Here is a 20,006-nt window from a genome sequence, read left to right on the forward strand (position 1 = left end):
AGAAATAGTCTCAGCCTTACCCCCACCCCTACTGAATTTGTATATTAACAAATTTGAGAAATACCCATCTAGAAGATAGTAACAGCCCACCAGGTTTGTAGAGGGCAATGTCATTTCCTTAAACCCTAAATACAAATGTAAGAGGTAAATGCTTGGGCCTTCAGGGTCACTGGCATGTCCATCTCTTCCCTACTGAAGTGTGAACCTTTAGCTTAGGGTTTTAAATGAATTATTGTAGCTTTTTGCACTAGTCCATGTTTATAGTACTGTATTCTTAATCTCCATTCTTATGTGTGGAAAGTCAGTTTTGGCTTTTCTGATATGGGAAATGTTGATTACACAGAGAACCCAATCAAAGATGAACTGAGTAGTGGCGGGGGGTGGGGGGAGATAAGAGGGTAGGGAGAACGGTATACATAGTCCCCCTTCCCATACATGTACTCAAACTGGTACTTTTAGGCTTATTTTAACTTATTTATAAATTGGGGGTCTGTAATTTGAAGGGGGAACATTTGAAAACCACTGTGTCTAGCAAATTATTTCTTCCTCCAGAAAGACCTTCCACTTTTGTGGCAGTTAAATATCTAATAAAAGATAGTGCTTACTGTATATATGGCTCTTTCCCTACTAGATTTGTAGATTTCTTAAAGGCAAGAATTCTTCACAGTGCCTTGCACACAATAGGTGCTTGATATTCACTGGATGAAACGTATATACTGAAAATTTTAAGATTACCAGAACTGTAACAATAAAAATGTACATACTATTTATACACCTTTTTATACTCCTCAATGTTGCATTAATGTAGCAAAGTGCCTCATTAGTTTGTGGAGATGTCTCGGGTATCATTTTCCAAAACTTCCTTTCCTAATCTAGGGAGAAGTTAAAAAAAAAAAATCTCCTCTGGGTGCTGTACAGATCAAGTTGAACAAATTTTTAACAATTCAGTTGACTGGAAGGGGTCAAATAGAAAAGTAATGTGGTAGAAACTTTGGTTTCATTGATCTTCTAGAGGCCAAGACAGGTAGTGGGGGGAGGTAGGGGTAGCACTAGTGAATAACCAATAAAGACAATACTAACAGCACACCTTGTTTTCTTGGGAATGCCAGCCCTGCCCCAGCATACTGGCAGTGAGCCTGTGGAGGGGGCAGCAGACAGACATGCAAAGGTCAGTGTTGGGAGAAGGCTATAGTACCTTTTTGCTGACTATAACCTTCCCTCATAGCGGTTTATCAGCAACTGTACAGAAGGACGTAAATGGTTCTTAGTTCCCAACACCAAGAGGAAGTTTTCAACCACAGGCTTCTTAGTAGCAAGTTAAACCAGTGGTATATAAAAAGCAGCTGAGCCTGAATGGTAGGGAGGCTATCACTTTAATACCCTGGAGGCAGAATACCCTTGGAACCATGGCCCACATTTATCATTAAATTTCTTTTGCAAGGATCAGTACTGAAAATGTAGTCCCTGCTTTTTTTTTTTTTTTTTGGCCACACTGTGCAGCACGCGGGATCTTCGTTCCCCTACCAGGATCAAACCCTCGCCCCGCTGCAATGGAAGCGTGAAGTCTTAACCACTGGCGGCCAGGGAAGTCCCTGTAGTCCCTGCTTTTTACGGTTGACTTTAACCTTGGGCCATATTTCTTCACCCATAAAATGTGGTAGTCAGGTACTCTGAACACAAACAGGAGGAAGGGACAAAGGTTTCGCCAGCTGGCTTTCGGCTCCAAAAAGCCAGTTTAGACTATATAAACCTCACATCAGGCTACTCTGCGTTGCTAGGAAAAGTGTGAGGACCAGATTGCCATGTCTCTAAGTTCTACTCGTCATTAAGTAGCTGGCACGCTTATCTCCAAATCTCTGACAGGGCATAGTCATCAGCCTCCTTACCCCTGTGACCATTAGCAAGTGGCCAACTCCTCAAGTACAGGGTGGATACCTATCTTAGCTGAAAAGGTGGCAGTTTCACTTTCTATTCTGCTCACTCAAAGAACTATGCAAAACAGGCCAGAATACTTGAGTCACAGCACTGGAATACTGATCGCCAAGTGGGGTAGAGGAAAGGAAGCAGGGTGAATGAGATACCAAATGGGTTCTTCCCCCATTCAGGGCTCAGCAGTGCAAGGGTTTCACTCGTCTCTGATCCTGGAGAGGAATCCAGCTCTGGAAGATGCGCCTGGGTCTTAAGCATAAGCACAGTGTGTTCAATAAAACATTTTTATTCTGTACAATATATATATGTGTATTTAAATATATATATATATGTATATATATATGCAGAGAAACCTCAACCAAATCCCTGAGTCCATGGGAACCCAGGACACTAACAAAGGGAAAGAGGGAATCCATGCTCTAAAGAATAGGAAGTATGGCAACATCTTTCCCTTTCCTCCAGGTTCCCTGCAACAGTGGGAAAGGGATGATCACTACAAATTACTAAAACAAGAGAGGACTTACATGGGGGCAGGATGGGGAGCTGTGAGTCAGGTCCCCAGCCACCAGTCTGGGGACTGTGGCAAAACAACCTGTTTGATCCAGCATTAAAACTAGCAGATCACTGCAGAGGAGGGGACAAGACTGATTGACATGCAGCTGACCTTCGGTACGCCAAGTCTTAGTCTGGCGGCCCCACACCTGGGCCAGCACAACAAATAGCACCTGTGGGGCCTTTGAGAGGAGGAACTGGGGACGTGGCCCTTGAGTGAAGAAGGGAAGGGAGACAAAGCTGAAGAGCAGACCTCATGTCTCAGCACAGGGCGGGAGCACTGCCATTCACTGTCCCTGTGCCATTTCTTCAGACCCTGGGCCACCAGCTGGCCAGGAGCAGATGTCTTTTGTCCACAGTCAAGTAGAGATGGGCAACTTACATGGCCTTGAGAAGAGGTATACAAAAAGGAGTGCTTTCGAGGACCACTCCCAGTTGTTGTGACAATTCCTGATGTGCAGGGACCACACCGGCGAATCATGCCCAGTCCTGACAGTGGGGCCAATGTGGCGGTGATCAGCTCCCTCCGGTAGACAGGCCGTTAGGGATGCCAGGCTTGATGAGCCAACCAGGTGGACACACAGCTGCTGAGCACTGCCCTGAATTCTCCTGTCCTCTCCCTCAGGACTGCCCCTCCCTGCTCACACCAAGCTTGGCATCTCTCCAGAAAAGGTGGCAGGGAGCAAGCAGTAGAGATCACCCCTCACTCCCTAGCCTACTAACACGCAGAGCTGCCAACAGGAGACAGCATGGCCGGAAGTCACCTTATGTACTGTAGGGACAGCAGTAGAGCTGTGCCTGCCTGGAGGAGTTCAGAAGCCCATGTTGGCCTGGGCCTCTCCCGCTGCAATGGCTTGCACATCGGTGACATGGCCGATGCCCTTGGTGACACCCTCCCGGAACAGCAGCTTGGCGCCCACCTTCAGGTACTCCGGGTGTTTCAGGAAGCGGAAACGTACCACTGCCTTCTCCCCTGTCCGCAGCTTGTCCTGCAGCAGATACATGGTCACTGGCCCTGGAAAGCACCTCCTGTCTCTACCAGCCTTGGCTCTCCACCCTCGGGGGCCTAGCAGGTGTCTGCCCACCCCAAGTGGGGCTTTGTCCCCTTTGTGGGATAAGGGAGCTCTCTACGAATCTGGGGACAGGCTTTCCTCCTTTCTGGAAGCAGAATTCTGACTTTTCCCTGGGAAAACAGGGGCATGGCTGGGTCCCTCTCACCTTGGCATGGATCTTTTCCACCACTGCTGTCTGACGTACGTTGCCCACGTGCACTGTCACCTGGAAGCCTCGCCGGAAGGTGGTGGCGTGGAACAGCAGGACTATCTCTGCCTCGAACACTGAGCAGATGGTGGGATTCATCTCTGGGCTCACCATCACCATGCCCTGGGGAGGCACAGCCCCCAGACCCAGGAAGGGCAGACCTCACATTAGCCTCTCCTCCCTGGCCACCCTCACACCCCTTACAGCTCCTCAACTTCCTCCTCCTCCAGGACTTCCAACACAAAGACCTCAGAAGACAATACGGAAAACTCTTCTTTCTGAGGGAACCCTTCCTTACCCACCTTTCATGTCCTCTAACCCTTCTAACGCTTAGTATTTTCAGAGTCCTGGACATTCGGGTTGCATCACAGTAATTCACATTTAGTGATCTGTGCTTTACGAGTACCCTAAGCCTTTTTCATACACGGACAGTCTGTGTAACCAGCTTCTTGGGTTAGGGACTAGGTTCTCTTCAAGTTCCCCTGAAGCACCTTAGACAGATGCTTCTCATTCAAGGAGCCAGCCTCCCAGGCATTTCTCTTTGTGTTCTCTCTCCAACCCACCCTCCCACCTCACCTTGCGAAGGAGTGCTCGGTCAAAGTCCCCAAGGGCCAGCGTAGCGGCCTGACCAGCTCGCAGCACACGACAGGCAGAGCGGTTGCGTTGGATGCTGCATACTCTCAGCTCCAGGAAGCAGCCATCGTCCGTGGGGCCCACCACCAGCTGGTCCCCCTCACGGCAAATCCCACTGCAGCCCACAGGGCAGGTGGCACAGCGTCAGCCTAAGCCCCCCTACCTGCTTCTCTACTAGGTCCTTCCCTTCTAAGATTGAGTCCCTCGGGTGGGAGAAAGAGACCCTAAATTCTGACTGGAAGGTAGGGAAGATGACTGCCTTGCCCCAGTCCAGAATTCAGACTGAAGGCTAACACCAGGAAAGGCTGGCAGTGACGCTGGCAGACAGGTACCTGTTGATTTGACACTGAGCACTTGATCCCTGAAAGAGCAATTATCCCCTTGGGTTTCATCCTCTGCTTTGGAAAGAGTATTAAGGGATCTCTCATTTCCCTAGCTGGAGATGAAGTCAGTTGATGCACTCTAGTTTTCTTCCTGGGGCCAAGACCCACACCTCTCCCCCAGGGGCCTGGAGAGTCCTAATAAGCAGCAATACTGTTTCTTCCCTTATAAGCCAACACACAAGCTTTCTCCAGCTCCTCTGATGGTGAAAGCCTAATTTACAAACAAGCACATCCTTTAGATGGGCTCTGTTCAACTCCAGGGTCTCTTTTGGGCTATGATGTCTTCCAGAGTTTGGGTATGTCAGGGCTGAGTAGGGTGGGTAGCAAGAAAGGCAATTCACCTGGAAAGTGTCCCTCCAACAACTGTCCCCACCTCTGGTACTGTGTAGATTTCATCCACCTGAAGCCAAAGAAGATTCTATCAAGAGCTGGCAGGTCCAAAATCTCTAAACAGACTCGGGGCTTGGAACTGGTCCCTCCCAGATCCCCAGCTCACTGCCCATTCAGATGGCCCGTTACCTGGAACTCCGTCAGCTGCTGCATGAGTTCCTCCTGCTCTTTGCTGTTGGTGAGTGGCGGCAGAATATTCAGAAAGACTTTGAGCAGGTCCAGACTCTCTCCAGACACGCTGGACAGTGTGAAGATGGGGGTGACGCTGTAGAGGGAGGCACGGAATGGGCAGATGAGGAAAGTTCCAACAGGAAGCAGAGGCTGGAGCGCTATACATGGAAAGGTGAGCTTCTCTTGGAGTGGCGAGGGGCTCCTCTCTGTTGTCTGCTAAGGTTCTCAGGAGCTTGGGGCCCTCTCTCTGTGAGCCATGGAGTGTGGCACGTGAGGCCCATCCCAGAGCCCAGGGAGATGGAAATGCCTGGCACAGCACTTCGTCTCCAGGGTCCCAGGCGTCAGCAAAGCTGGCTTGGGGGAAGGGTCCAGCCTTCAGCAAAGACTCCCTCCTACAATCCCAACCTGAAAAACCACAGAACTGAACCAGAACTGGTCTGGCCCTAGGGGGAGGGGTACCCCATGCTCTGGGGCCCTGTGGAGCCATCCCTGTGGATTAGGGCTCTGGAGTGAGAAAGGCTTACTTGGGGGACTGGGCAAACTGCTGGGCAGCAGTGACGGCATCGTCCTCAGAGGTGACCAGCATGGGGACCTTGTGGCAGCCAGGCTGCTTGAGGACCCGCTCTAGCTGGCGTACCGTCCTCTCCACTGTGGTCTTGGCACACAGGTCCACCTTGCTGACCACGATGAAGAAGGGCACTTTCAGGGCCAGTGCCAGCCCCAGATGTTCCCTTGTGGTGCCAGCTGCTCAGAGAAGGCAGGCAGGCAGCAAAAAGAAGAGTTAGAATGAGGGAAGGAGGAGAGAGCAAGAGGGGAGTTGGTCTGGCTCCCAGATTTAAGGAGGCCCAGGATAGGAGAGTCAGCACCCCCCTCCAGCCCCGTCCCTGCCCTGATGCCTCGTACCAATCCCAGTGTTAGCACTGACGAGGAGCAGGGCACAGTCAGGGCAGTAGGAGGTGAGGCCGAAGATGGTGGTGTGCAGGTACTTGTGGTGGCCTGCCAGGTCGATGAAGGTGATCATCTTGGAGCTGCTCTCACAGATCTCTTCTGCCGTCCGTGAGTCACTGTAATTCACCACCTGGCCCAGAGCCCAGGGCTCTCAGTGCCCCCTGCCAGCCTCCCCAACCCTTCAAGAGTTGCCAGGACCTAAACCAGTCCCTGGGTGACCCTGCCTCTTAACCCTGAGCCCCACTTCCGATTTAGTTCAGTTGATTCCCCATTTGTTTTCTAAGGAGGTCAGAGCTGGCTCAGTGCCCTCAGGGCCTTCGTCTACACTATTCCAGAAAGTCTCCACACTCTGACCTCAGACTCTGTCCTTCACCACTACCATCCCATCCTTAGAGTCTGGTCCCACTGGGTCCCATTGACGGCATGCACCTCTCCCTTGCTGTTAAAGCCCAGGATCTCGAAGCTGATGCTGGAGGTTCGGCCGGACTGAATCTCATGCAGGTGGCGGAAAAGGTTCAGCCGAGCCCGGCCCCGCCCATTGTCCAGCTCTCCTTGGGTCAGGACTCCAAGCAGAGTCGACTTCCCTGAGTCCACATTCCCCAGGACAGCCACACGGAGGTCCAGGAACTGTGGATGAATTGTCAGAGGTCAGGGCTCCAACCCTTAACCTCTCTCCACTGAGAGTTAAGGTCAAAGGCAGTGGCACTCTCTGGGGACCGAACGATGAACTGGACCCCCACAGGGTCCCAGGCCAGAGGAGAGTCTGCCACCACGGGGTCCTCCCAGGGAGCATGGGCGTGAGAGGCAGGGAAGGGTGTGGGCCCACCTGTTGGTTGTCAGGGACCTTTCGTACCAGCACCTCGGTGATCTTCCGGGGCATGTCACTATCATAGTCCACTTCTCGCTCCCGGAGAACAGTGATGTCTGCCCCGACCCTGTCACAGCAAGGCTACAGCTGCCACATCTCACCTGTACTCCCCTTCCCCCTTCCATCCCTGCTCTGGACCAATGGCCTTCTCATACCTCCCACAGAGCTCCCAACACCTTTCTTCACTTCCTACCCACCCTCCAGTCTCTCCCACATCCACAGCTCCCGTTACACAAACAAACCTTAAGTAAAGGAGCAAAAAAGCCTGGATCCAATACAGAGGATCCCAGAAAACTAACCCTCTCCACTTCAGCCCTTTGTCAAGAGGAGGCGGGCCTTAGGTGACTGGGCATGCGTGGGTCCAGATTTAGGGAAAGGAGAACCAAGGGGAAGGGGAAGCATACTTCTCCGCCATCCGGTGCAGGGTCTTAAGGGAGGCCCGCATCTCCTCCTCAGCCAGCCCCACCAGCAGCCCATTGTCTTCTACTCCAATCTGGTAGACAGCCTCACCGCGGCCCTCCTGGAGCCGCCACTTCATCTGTGTCACCAGGTGCTCAAAACGATACTGGGATGGATTCACCAGCTTCAGCTTAGGGCAGGTGAGGTATCAAAGTCAGAGATGCTCCTCCTGAACCCACATGCTCCCCATCTGTCCTGCCGAAAGGACCAGGACCTTCCCTTCCCTCTTAACTACCCTCATCCCTGACCTCCTCTAACAGTGAGTCCTCTTCCAACAGAATGAGGTACAGAGCCCTTACCCTGAACCACATCTTTAAATTACTACAGATTATGAAGTTAGAAGGATCTCAAAGAAATCATCCCACGCCAGCAAGGACAACCTGACCCTCCCCAACCTAAGACTCACTTTATATTCGATGTTTCCATCTTCAGCCTGAAAAGAAACAGGGAGCAGTTACCACACACTGTCCAGACCTAACCCCTACTTCCCCTTGATTCCCACTGGGGTCCAGGCAGCTAACTTAAGAGAGAAGGAAGCCTCAGCTGCACCTGCTTAGGCAGGTGTCTGTCAAAGGTCACGGCAGACCAGCCCTATACTCAGTCCCAGTGTGACCTCTCTGAAGGAAAGGCCTCTGAGAACACAGTCAGTCACCCATCTAAGCCAGGAACAGAACCCGGATTCCCTCCTTTTTTGATCACTAGCAACACGCTCTTCCTGGATGCAAGATTCTCCCCCTCCCTTCCCCCTAGGGCCTCAAACTGTTGTCCCCACAAGTCTATGTCTTCTCCGTGTCCAGGCTGCTGAGGCCATTCTTTGCCACTCATCTGAGAGACACCATTTCCTTCCTGCCCGCCCCTCTCAGCTGATGACATCAAGAATAAGAGGTTGCAAGAGGTTCTGGAACACGGCCAAAGGGTGAGCTCAGCACTGGTCACTACGAGCCTGATAAGAAAGGAGTCCAGGTGAAAGAGAGGCAGGGCTCCAAAGTTGGGGTTGAGATGAAGAGAAGAAACTCAAAATATAATGAAGGAGACATGCCACAAACTAGACTCACTGTGGCTTTTCCCCTCCTGTCCCCTAACTCTCATGCCTCAGTTGAGGTGAAATCTTGAGTCCATCCCACAATCTCCTCCTCTTCCCTATAACAGGTGACCCAACACAAAAGGATCCTGTTGCCTGAGCTTGCCCCTCTCGGGTACAAAAGGATATGAGATTTGCCTGTTCTGCCTGTCCTGCATTTCTGCACTCCTCCTCCCTGACCATTTTATTTTTCTTTTCCCCTTCCTGTCATCATTCCATCCCTTCAAGGCCCTTTGACTCCCAGGCTCTTACAGGTCTTCACCCATAATCTCCACCTCATGGAGTATAAAGGAGATCTTTTCCCATCAGTAAAGACCTTCCTTTTTATCATTTTGCTGGAGATGAAGAATTAGGATGGTTTCAAAAAGTGGTACAAGATAATGGTCTAGGCTAATGGTTATCAAAGTGTGGTCCCAGGACCAGTAGCATTCATATCACCTGGGAACTTATAAGAAATGCAGACTATCAGGGCCACCTTTGACCTACTGAATCAGAAATTCTAGGAGTGGAGCAGCAATCCAGGTGGTTCTCATACATGCTAAAGTTTTATAACCACTTGATGAGGCTCTTCCCCTGGGTTCTCCTTTTCTAAGAGGGACAAAGTAGCAGTTATTGTCTGCACAGGGAAAGGGCGGGAGGACTAAGCCTGGCGCGCGCGCGCGTGTGTGTGTGTGTGTGTGTGGGGTCTCCCTTCTCCTGTTGCATAAGGGAGGGGACCGGGGCACTTTACTCTGCTCTTCCCAAAGGGATGCAGGTGGGATCCCCTTTCCCCACTTCTGGAGTTACCTAGATCAGAGTGGGGAGATTCCCTCCTCCCTACTCTTCCTCCCTGGGGTCCTAACACAGGAGGGGGAGGCCCAGTCTCTCTGTTCCTCCTCCCTATGGTCCTAGGACCGGAAAGAAGGGCTCTCCTCTCCTGGGGGTCTTGACACCGGAAGGGGGTACTAATTCTCTCTGACCCGCCTTCCTGGAGTCCTGGGACCGGAAGGAGTGGTTTCCTCTCACCCCGCCACTTCTCAGCTGCTTACCTCGGGGGGCAGGTACGGGGGGTTGTTGGCTTTGCTCCCTCTGTTCCTTCCGTTCTTCTTCTTCCCCTTCGGGCCACCGCAGCTGCTGCTGCCGCCGGCGCCCCTAGCCTTGAGGGTTCCGCCCACGGCCGGGCCCCCTCCGGGCCGGCAGCAGCCGCCGAACAGCTCCGATACCCGCGAGTCCATCCGCCGCTGCCGCCAGCCCCCCGCCCGGCCCCTCCCCCCCGCCGCCGCTGCCGCCGCCGCCGCCGCCACCGCCGCGCCTACTGCCACGGCCGAGTCGAGCCAGCCAGAGGAGGGCTGGGTGGGGCCCTGCGCAGGCCACGCCTCCACCTTCCCTGGCCACCGGGTCGCGTTAGAAACAGCCGCAGGGCACCAAGGGATATAGAGTCCCCAAGCCTGCGAGCTCCCTGGAAAGAGTTCGCCGCCGCCCTACAACTCCCAGGCGGCATCGCGGCGCAAGGAGCCGCGGGTGGCTTCGGGGCGTAGGCAAGGAGCGCGCCTTTGCCCGCAAAGGCCTAAGGGAGCTGTAGTCTGGTTCCCAGTCTCCAAGCGCTGAGCGGGTCTTTTCCTGGGGCCTGGTGGTGGGGCAGTCATCAGAGGCGGGGGGCTTATATCAGAATCAAACTTTGTAGGTGCTTCTGGGTTTAGCCCCTTACCGCGACCCAAGACAACGGGTTTTGGATTGGAGAGCTGCAGAACTCAGGGCGACTGGTCCCTCCAGCCTACTGGCTCCGCCCGTGCCTCAGTTTCTCCCTCGACGGCCGGGGTGCCGTTTGGGTGAGTCAGGACCAATGCCAGGACGGAGGCGGATGGTGGTTAGCCTAATTACGGCTTTTATTTTTACGATGATTATGCCACCTTTACTACACAGTAGTCACTGGTTTATTACCAGGCTGGCACCCTCCGCGGGCTGGTTTTAGCAGCCCGAGATACCGCGGTGGCCCCGACACGAGGCCCGAGCCCATAAACCAGCCTTGCAGCGAGGGCCCGCAGCGAGTATTACCCCTCCCTTTTGTTTTGAAGCGGAACCAATCCGGGAGAACCGAGTTTGGCTTTAAAACCGCCAGGGCTGTAGGCGGGGCCTGGCCCCTACTTGGGGCGGGGCTGGGGCTCAGGTTACGTCAACCAAGGCGAGGGAGGGGGAAGTTGCCTGGAATAGAAACTTGGCCAAGGGCCCAGGGGATTGCTGACTTCTGACTTTCTTGCCAAGCTGTCGTCTCTCTTGCTCTTTAGGGCTCTTGCAGTCAGCAAAGAGTAAACACATTCAGTGACATAAACCAGTGTACGAGACACTAGAAAGTCAGAGTGGAGAAGCAGTTAGTGTTGCTGACCTGGGAGTCAGGATGCCAGAGTTCAATTCCCAGCCCCGTGGCTGTCTCGTAGGCACCACTCACCCATTGTATGTCCACTTCCGCTCTCTTCACAAACAGCGAGATCCTCATACACGGCCCAGAAATAAAACAGCCTCTCCCGACAGACCTCAGTTTTCCTTGGAAAACTAGAAGAAGCAACAGTGGCTTACCTCTGGTGATCCTTTCAGGGGTTCAGACTTGGTGGAGTCCATGGCTTCCCCCCAAGACCACAAGGAGAAAGGCAAGTTACTGATCACGTAGTTGCTGTCCACATGGCATAGCTCCCCAAACCGGTGAGAGCAGAAGGACCAAAATCTGCAAAAGGGCCTAGCAGACCTGGCCAATTATGTGGTCTTCAGTGGTTGAAAGCACATGTGACTTCTCAACACTGTTCAGCTAAAGGAAGGTTTTGCTGCAGCGGTCAACCGTAGCCAGGGACACAACCCAACTAGGGAAGCTGCTACTTAGGGGCTGAGTGAGAGATCTCAAGAAGGTTGGGGATTGGAAGCGAGAGCTAAGACTATTCCCCCAACATTATCACCACCACCAGCTCTGGGGTCTCTTGATAACCAGGGCCTGCTGCACTCGCCTGATAACACTTGTCCTCTCATCATCATAGATCTTTCAAACACCCCAACACACACAATTTCACTTCATTCTTTCCAATTCCCTTGTCTCCTAAGTGGAGAAATTTTAAGAGATGGGAAGGGATAACCCATTCTGATATCCATTCTTAAACAACCTGGTTTACCACAGACAGGAGTGAAGGCTGGCAGAGGAGTAGGCTGAACAGGGATGTCTGTCCAGGAGGAGATCAGGATCCTGGGAGATGGAAGGTGTTATATGTGTCTAGTTTCCTGGAGGGGTTGCTTATGAGGTGTTTATGATATGGTTGTCTGTGAGGTAAATAATGGATGTATACATACAGACTTTTTTCCTGGTATGTAATTATTAGTCATTCATTCTTTGTGTATAGTACATTTACATACGTTTTAAAGTTAGACTTAGCAATATTTGCCTTTATATTTTCTTGGTTTTGTGTCATGTCTAAGCCAACCCCACTCCTAAATTATGGATTATTCTCCAGTAGATGTTTAATCGATTTGGAATGTATCTTTATGTAGGATGTGTAATAGGAACTAACTTGATTTTTTTCCCCTCCTGAATGGATAGGGAGTTGTTTCAAGTTATTTGCTTTGGAGAAGTCACCCTCATCATATACTAAGATCTACATATACATTGATCTGTTTCTGGACTGTCTTCTGTTTTATTATCTGTTTATTCCTGAGCCAACACCACAGTATTTTAATCATTATACTTTTATGGTATGTTTTGATCTCTGGTCCCTGCTTCCTGAAACACACCTTTTTCTTGGCCTCTATCACCTAATACTTGTCTATTTTTCTTTCTGCTTCTCTGGCTACTCCTCAGTCTCCTCCACAGATTCTCTTTCTCTTTCTGCTCATCCCCTAAACATTAGTGTCTTCAGGATCCTTGCTCATTTTCATTCTATGCACTCCCTGGGTGATCTTATCCACTCCCATGCTGATGACTCTCAAATACATATTTCTGTTCCTAATGGTGTTCCTAAATATCTCTTCACTGTCCAATGGAACAGCAAACCTATAAAAAACTGAACTCATCTTTTCTCCTTACCTATACCCCGGTAAAGCTGGTCCTCCTCTGGTGTTCCCTCCTTCGCTGAATGGCACAACTGGTCAAAGAGTTGCTGAAGTAAAAAACCTGCTTTTCTTCTTGACAGTCTCTCTCTACCCCTCCTCCTCTTCCTGGGCTCAACCACCATGCTCATTAGACCTCCTAAATATCTCTAGGGTTCACCCAGTTCTCTCCACCCCACTGTGACTACCCTAGTTCAGGCCTCTTTCACCACCTTTTCTAGAAGATGTTATGGAAAAACCCGAACGAACTTTTTGGCCAAGCCAATAGTTGGGTAATTCCAGTTGCTAGCTCTAACTGGTATCCCTGCCTCCTCCTTTATCCTGTATGTAATCTAGACCCAGTGTAGAGATTAAATTTATAACATGTAAATGTAATTATGTCACTCCCCTACTTAAATCTTTCAAAGGTTCCCCCACACCCCCCCCCTACGGGATCAAGTTAAAACGCTTTAACGTGGCTTATAAAGCCTTTCCATGATCTGGCTCCTGTTTGTCCATCACAGCCTTAACTCTTCATAAGCTGAACTCTTTTTATTCCTTGAATAGAGGATGCTCTTGTATCTCATCAAGGTCTTGTTAAAAAACAAAGTTCAACTGAAGATTTGAAGATCTAATTGGCTTTATTTAACAGTTCATGAATCAGGCAGCATCCCATCTAGTAAACACAAAGGCACTCTGAGGGGCTGTTCAAAATGCAAGACTTTTATAGAAAGGGGGGGCAGGATAAGGAAGTTATAAGCAAAAGGAAAGAAAGGATTAGGGGGAATGTTGGGGGACTTATCTTGCAGATTACCTCACTAGCGCTGACTAGGAAATTCCAGACTGGTTAGTTTAAAATTCCACTCCAGGAGAAGCTGAAACTGCTACTAGGTTAGGAAATGAGTCTTGGTGAGATTTAGCACAAGTGAATCCGTTTGGGGGTTGTTTCTTTCTAACAGTCTCCAGGACCACCAGGCCCTCCTCTTTACCTTTACTCATCCTACAGGTCACAGTTTCCTCCGGGACCACTCCTCACTCCCACCCCCTCTAGGTTAGGCGCTCCTGTTCTTCGCGTCCGCTGCCCATGTATGCCTTACTATATAATTCATCACATTGCATTGAATCTATTAGGCATTGAACCCTTTGCGGACAGCGCCTGCCTCTGGCTTCTTCGCTGCAGAGTCTCCAGCACCTAGGACAGGGCCTGGCACGAAGTAGGTGCGCAGCGAATAGGGAACGCAGGAGAGAACGGATGCATGCGGGCGGGTGTCCTTTGGAAGGCAGCGCTAAGTGGCTGAGAACCCGTGGTTAGCCTGTGGAAGAAGGGCTCAGCAGACTTGCCGGACGGTGTTAAGTAGGAGAGCGCAGAGCTCAATTCCCCACCCAGCCCAGCCTCCGCCACACTGACGCGGCGCCCCGCCCACTTTCGGGCAACGGAACCGGAAGTGGAGGCGCGGGTTTCCCATGAGGCTGCGCGGGGCAACTATTCAAACCGCCGAGAGAGTGGGGAGGAGGTTACGATGGCGGCCCCAGAGCTGGAAGTGCAGTCCCCGTCCGCAGTCTGTGGTAAGGCGTGGGGTCCGGAGCTCGAGGAGTCTGTTTCTTCCCTACCGCTGCTCCCTCCAGTCACTTAGCCCCTGGCCCCTTCTCTGGCCCGTCTTCCTTGTCCCCATTTCCCGGCGTCCCTCCCAGTTCTGACTCGGCCCGTTGTCTCCATCGCCCCAAGGCCCTGGACTCCATTGGTTCACCCCCCTTTTCGCGACGGGTTCTGGGCCCTGCTTGACTACACTTTCTCTCAACTCGTTTTCCCAGATCAGGGCCTCCACCTTCTGAGCAGAGCCCCAGTCACTGCCTCCGAAATCCTCCACCCGTTCCCCACAAATTCCGCCGTTACTTCACCTTAGGCAACTGGGATCCGGAACCTCCGCGCCACCGCCCACAGGGGGGTTTTGGGAGGGAATCTGCATGTGTCGGGGTGTCGCCTCCGCAGTGGTGGCCGATGTCGCCACAAGGGAATGAGAAGACTGGCTTTGGCCTTTTAAATTTTTCATTTTTCTCTCTTGTCCCCCTGTGCACCTACCAGATTTGGAGTGGTGTGAGAAGTCGGAGGAAACCCACGACCCCCAGATAGAACTTGAGACCACCTCCCTCCAGGAATCTCCCAACCCTTCGGAGCCCCTTCGCCCCAGAGCCTGCGTGGTGCCAGTGGTGTTTCCCGGGCCTGTCAGCCAGGAAGGGTGCTGTCGGTTTACTTGTGAACTTCTGAAGCATATCATGTACCAACGCCAGCAACTCCCTCTGCCCTACGAACAGCTTAAGCACTTCTACCGAAAACCTCCCCAGGTGGTCACAGGCTTTGGGAGAAAATTGGTGGGGAGACTTTGTGGCTATTAGATGGTGGGCAGGTAAAAACGGCGTCTAAGGAATCTTCAGACCTGTCAGCCTAAGCAGCTGTAAGGGATGTTTCAGCCCTATGGCTTCTGTCCCCTTCTACCCACTCTAGTCTTGATAGTCTAATCCTTCCTGCTTTTCCTCTTGTTTTCTTTTTCTGAAACTCCTATTGTGTGTTGCATTTGGACTTCATGAACTGATCCTTTAATTTTAGTGTCTTTTCTGTCCATATCCTCATCTCTTTGTTTCTATGTTATATTTTCTGTGGGTTTATATTATGTTTATATAAATATAAATTTATATTTATATAAACTTCCTTGAGTTTATATTCTAACACTTACATCAATTTTTTTTCTTTTTTGGCAGTCATAGTCTTAAGAGCTTTTTCTTAATTTTTACATGTTCCTTTTAAATTGCATCCTGTTGTTTCCTGTCTGTATGAACTTCTCTTACCTGTGGACGTTAATTATTGTGTTTTTGAAGCTTTTCTCTGTCGCTTGCAGTGTCTCTGTTTCTTCCAGATTCCTTTTCCTGTTTATTTGTTTTGGTCTCTTTCATGTTAGAGGCTTTTATTTGGTGTCTGATGAATATTTAAGAATAAGTCATTGAAAGTTCTGTGTGCATGGCTGGGCCTCTGAGCTAGCTGATAACCTTGAAGGATATTGGGTGAGAAAGTAATGGTAGTGATAACAGGAAAGAGGATTATTTGGTCTAATAAAGGTGATTCTGGAGTTGTCTTCCAGTTAAACATGGCAAATTGAACACATGCTTATCTGTGCTCCCATCTGAAATACTACTAAATGAGAGAAATAGGAAGGAAGGAAAGAAAGAGAGAAAGAGGACTTCCAAAACATTCTGTCTGGGTGGAGGAAATTGTCAGGTGATCTAAGTGTCCTTGCACAGGTGTTCCCTCAGTCCCCATGTGTTCACTTTTGTCTTCTGTGGTGCTTAAGTGGACAATTCCTGGGCCTTTATGGGCTTCTGCATTGTGAATCATTTCAAACTTCTCAGGGGAGTCCCCTCTGTCAGTACTTGGTATTCAGCTCTTTCGAACTCTTTCATCTGCTTACTGTCTTCCAAAAATTTGTTGTTGCCTTTGGCCACAGTTGTCTATTTTCCAGTTCTCTTTTTTTTTTTTTTTTTTGCAATTTATTTATTTATTTATTTTTGGCTGTGTTGAGTCTTCCTTGCTGTGCGCCGGCTTTCTCTAGTTGCGGCGAGTGGGGGCTGCTCTTTGTTGTGGTGCGCGGGCTTCTCATTGCAGTGGCTTCTCTTTTTGCGGAGCACGGGCTCTAGGCGTGAAGACTTCAGTAGTTGTGGCTTGTGGGCTCTAGAGTGCAGGCCCAGTAGTTGTGGCACACAGGCTTAGTTGCTCCTCGGCATGTGGGATCTTCCCGGCCCGGGCTTGAACCCGTGTCCCCTGCGTTGGCAGGCGGATTCTTAACCATTGTGCCACCAGGGAAGTCCCTTCCAGTTCTTTTTGCCCTTGGGAGTCCTCTTTCTCTCCCCTCCTTCCCTCCCTTCCTGTCTCCCTCCATTCCCTCTTTCCTTCCTTCCTTCCTTCCTTCCTTCTCCCTCCCTCCATCCCTCCCTTCCTTCCATTTGCCATGTTTAACTGGAGGATGAACTCCAGAATTTATTAGACCAAATAATCCTCAGTCTTGTTATCACTCTCAGCACAGCAAAAATTTGCCACCTGCCATGCCACCACATCTCCTTGAGTATTTTAGTTGCTAATTTCTGGATGCCTCTTGCTTCAGAACACTGTCTTTGCTGTTCTAAGTGTGGAAGAATTATGATTTTGTACAAAGAATATAGTTTCCTTTTTGATACATTACCCTCTGATAAAACCCAGTGTCTTGCCTGTGGCAGTTCACTGAACTGGAAATCCAGTCCCATAAGTCTACTCCATCCCAGAGGGTTCTTCAAAGGTCATTAGCTTTCCCCTACCTTGCAGAACTTCTCTGTCACCATTCTTTGTCTTCACAGGCAGAGGAAGTGGTGAAGAAGAAACCTCGGGCCACTGCCGAGGTGAGCAGCAGGAAATGCCAACAAACTCTGGCAGAACTGGAGAGCGTCCTCAGCCACCTGGAGGGTCTCTTTGCCCGGACACTAGTACCACGAGTGCTGATCCTCCTTGGGGGCAATGCCCTCAGTCCCAAGGAGTTCTATGAGCTTGACTTGTCCCGCTTAGTCCCCAACAGCATGGACCCGAGCCTGAGCACAGCAGCTTGTTTGCGCCGCCTCTTCCGAGCCATTTTCATGGCTGATGCCTTCAGTGAGCTGCAGGTTCCTCCACTCATGGGCACCATTGTCATGGCACAGGGTCACCGCGACTGTGGAGAAGACTGGTTTCGACCTAAGCTCAACTACAGAGTGCCCAGCCGGGGCCACAAATTGACTGTGACCCTGTCCTGTGGCCAACCCCCCATCCCAGCTACAGCCTGGGAGGATTACATTTGGTTCCAGGCACCAGTGACACTGAAGGGCTTCCATGAGTGAATGGGAATTCCCATCGTGAACACAATGGCTAAATTATCTTTCCCCCTGTGGCACCAAGTCACCCTTCTCTTGCTTGGAGCTAGTTAATTCCTGGTGAGAGGAAGGTTCTCTCCTTCTGGCTGCCTGCCTCCCTTAGACTTCCCGGGGGGCTGATGGTATGGCTAGGGCTGTAATAATCACTGAACAAGCATTTCTTTGAATCAAAGGCTGATTTTTCCCAGAGGGTTCTAGGTCAGGTGTTTCTTTTGGGGGTTGGAAAGCAAACATGGGCCCATAGACAGACACCCCTATGGAGGTGACCCTTTTCTGCTTTTTGCTGTGGCCTTTCAGAATTTTTACTAGGGACATAATGTGAATATGACTCATGAACTTAGGTATAAAATGTATGGATTAATATGTTACATTTTCCTGAAACTTTTAGCTTAAAGAGACTCCAGGCTTGAGGTTAGAGTATTTTATCTTCCCCCTTGGCCTCTTATGCTTTGGGCTTCCATGATTTTTTTTTTACTAATGATTCTTTCTCTTCATCAGCCCCAGGCCAATCTGGGAAGTTAAGTGACTTGGCCAGGGTTCTGTAACAGTTTGATATCAGAGCTGGGGCAAGAGTCCTCATCAGCTAGCTCCTAGCCCGATGTTCTTTGCTTGCCACATGAGCATGTGTACCCAAAGCAGAGGTCACATGGGGGAAGGGAACTGAGAAAAGACCCAAAGCAGAGGTCACATGGGGGAAGGGAACTGAGAAAAGAAAACCGAGAGAGTCTTTGCAAAGCCTGATTGAACCGTAGGCTAAGGCACCAAGACTGCCCTGTAGGCTCACTTCCCTGAGGCCAGATGTCCCTTCTGGAATTCTGCCCTGCCTCTCCATTGCAGTTACATGGTGGCTGCTGGCAGTTACTGTTGGCAGTATTGTCCTCAGGCAGACCCTGCTCTCCTGCCTGTGGCTGTCCTTCCTCAGCTACATTTCTGGCTTGGCCATCCTGAGCCTTAGTGTTACCCTCTCCAGCTTGATGCTGTCCTGACCACTAAGCACTGATGCCCTTTGTCCCTGAGAACACCTGCTTATTTCTTGGAAGCAAGTTGAAGACAGAATCCTCATCCTGCTGGTGTTGGAGATAGGGGTGGGTGTTTGTGTGTGTGTGTGTGTGTGTGTGTATGTATGTATGTATGTATGTGTAAATGGGGGCAATATATACTGTTATGTTTTAAGAAGAATGTTTTATGTTTTATATTTTAAGAAAACATAAAAATAGTTAACATTTTATAGTAGGTTTTAAGCACTTTATATACATTATCTAATCTAATAACCTTGAAAACTTCATATTATAGTCCCCGTTTTATAGATGACGCTTGGGGAGATTGGGCAGGTTGAATAACTTGCATAAGATAAGTGTCGAAACCTGGATTCCTGAGATTGAATAACTTGTATAAGTGTCGAAATCTGGATTCAAACCCAGTCCAGCTGGCTCCAGAGGCTCAGTGCTTTACACTGTGCTGTACACCCTGTGTGATTTTACTCTGAGCTAATTAAGCAGGGTTTGCCCTACTGAAGGCGGTAGAATTGGAAAGCTGCAGGACTTCCGTCCCTGGCTTCAGATTGTGTTTCGTGACATGGAACCTGCCATTTATTGGTGTGGAGAAAATATGGAATCAATGCAAACAAAAGGTTTGAGATCTTTTCTGTGCTGTGTCCACTTGAAACATATTCCACCAGCTGGACTTTGCTGGTTTTGTGTCTGATATTACCTTACAGAAGAGGAGCAGGGCCATATCTCCCACTTGGGAAGGGACAGGCTGAGGGGTCTGCCTAAAGGGAGGGAGAGTTTTGAACAAGGGAGTTATAAATTGTTTTGAGATGTAAGACACATTAAGCCAAGTCAGGTCCCTCAAGTACTACTTCTAAAAGCCTTCATAAAGAATGTCTAGGCAATCAAAACAAAGTAACTATTCAGGTAATTTAGACACTTCTCTGTCCAGTTGGCATTGGGGCCAGGTCATTCTGATTTCATGAGTCCTCCAAAGGAATCCAGAAATTAAAAGATCAGTTAATAATTTTATCAATAAATCCCATCTCCTCCTCTGACAACAAGCCTGCTGAGGCACCTGTGTATCTCTTTTTAAAAATTATTCATTTTTGGCTGCATTGGGTCTTCGTTGCTGAGCACAGGCTTTCTCTAGTTGTGGCGAGCGGGGCTACTCGTGGTGTGCGGGCTTCTCATCGCGGGGCCTTCTCTGTTGCGGAGCATGGGCTCTAGGTGCGCGGGCTTCAGTAGTTGTGGTTCATGGGCTCTAGAGCGCAGGCTCAGTAGTTGTGGCACACGGGCTTAGTGGCTCCTTGGCATGTGGGATCCTCCCGGACCAGGGATTGAACCCGTGTCCCCTGCATTGACAGGTGGATTCT

The 20,006-nt window shown here is 50.2% G+C and overlaps 2 protein-coding genes across 5 annotated transcripts; one reads left to right on the top strand and one right to left on the bottom strand.

Moving 5' to 3' along the window:
* Positions 1 to 3,293: 3,293 nt before the first annotated feature.
* On the bottom strand, positions 3,294 to 9,888 carry GTPBP2 (GTP binding protein 2; the record flags this gene model as incomplete). 4 transcript variants are annotated; one of them, XM_079713063.1, is made up of 12 exons in its annotated part: positions 3,294 to 3,470; positions 3,700 to 3,864; positions 4,318 to 4,489; positions 5,099 to 5,157; positions 5,277 to 5,412; positions 5,843 to 6,017; positions 6,222 to 6,396; positions 6,696 to 6,893; positions 7,093 to 7,201; positions 7,539 to 7,723; positions 8,000 to 8,026; positions 9,703 to 9,888. In XM_079713063.1, the coding sequence occupies 12 exons, from the start codon at positions 9,886 to 9,888 to the stop codon at positions 3,294 to 3,296; spliced, it is 1,764 nt and encodes a 587-aa protein (XP_079569189.1). The 4 variants fall into 4 exon arrangements, with proteins under 4 accessions (XP_079569189.1, XP_079569187.1, XP_079569188.1 ...); XM_079713061.1 differs by having other exon boundaries at positions 5,843 to 6,062; XM_079713062.1 differs by lacking the exon at positions 8,000 to 8,026 and having other exon boundaries at positions 5,843 to 6,062.
* A 4,338-nt stretch (positions 9,889 to 14,226) lies between these two features.
* Positions 14,227 to 17,608, top strand: MAD2L1BP (MAD2L1 binding protein; the record flags this gene model as incomplete). Its single annotated transcript, XM_079713887.1, has 3 exons — positions 14,227 to 14,281; positions 14,799 to 15,058; positions 17,096 to 17,608. Exons 1-3 carry the CDS (start codon positions 14,236 to 14,238, stop codon positions 17,606 to 17,608), a joined length of 819 nt encoding a protein of 272 aa, XP_079570013.1. The 5' UTR covers positions 14,227 to 14,235.
* Positions 17,609 to 20,006: the final 2,398 nt, after the last annotated feature.

The sequence above is a fragment of the Hyperoodon ampullatus genome (assembly GCF_949752795.1).
Source record: "Hyperoodon ampullatus genome assembly, chromosome: 10".
In the NCBI taxonomy this organism is placed as follows: domain Eukaryota; kingdom Metazoa; phylum Chordata; class Mammalia; order Artiodactyla; family Ziphiidae; genus Hyperoodon; species Hyperoodon ampullatus.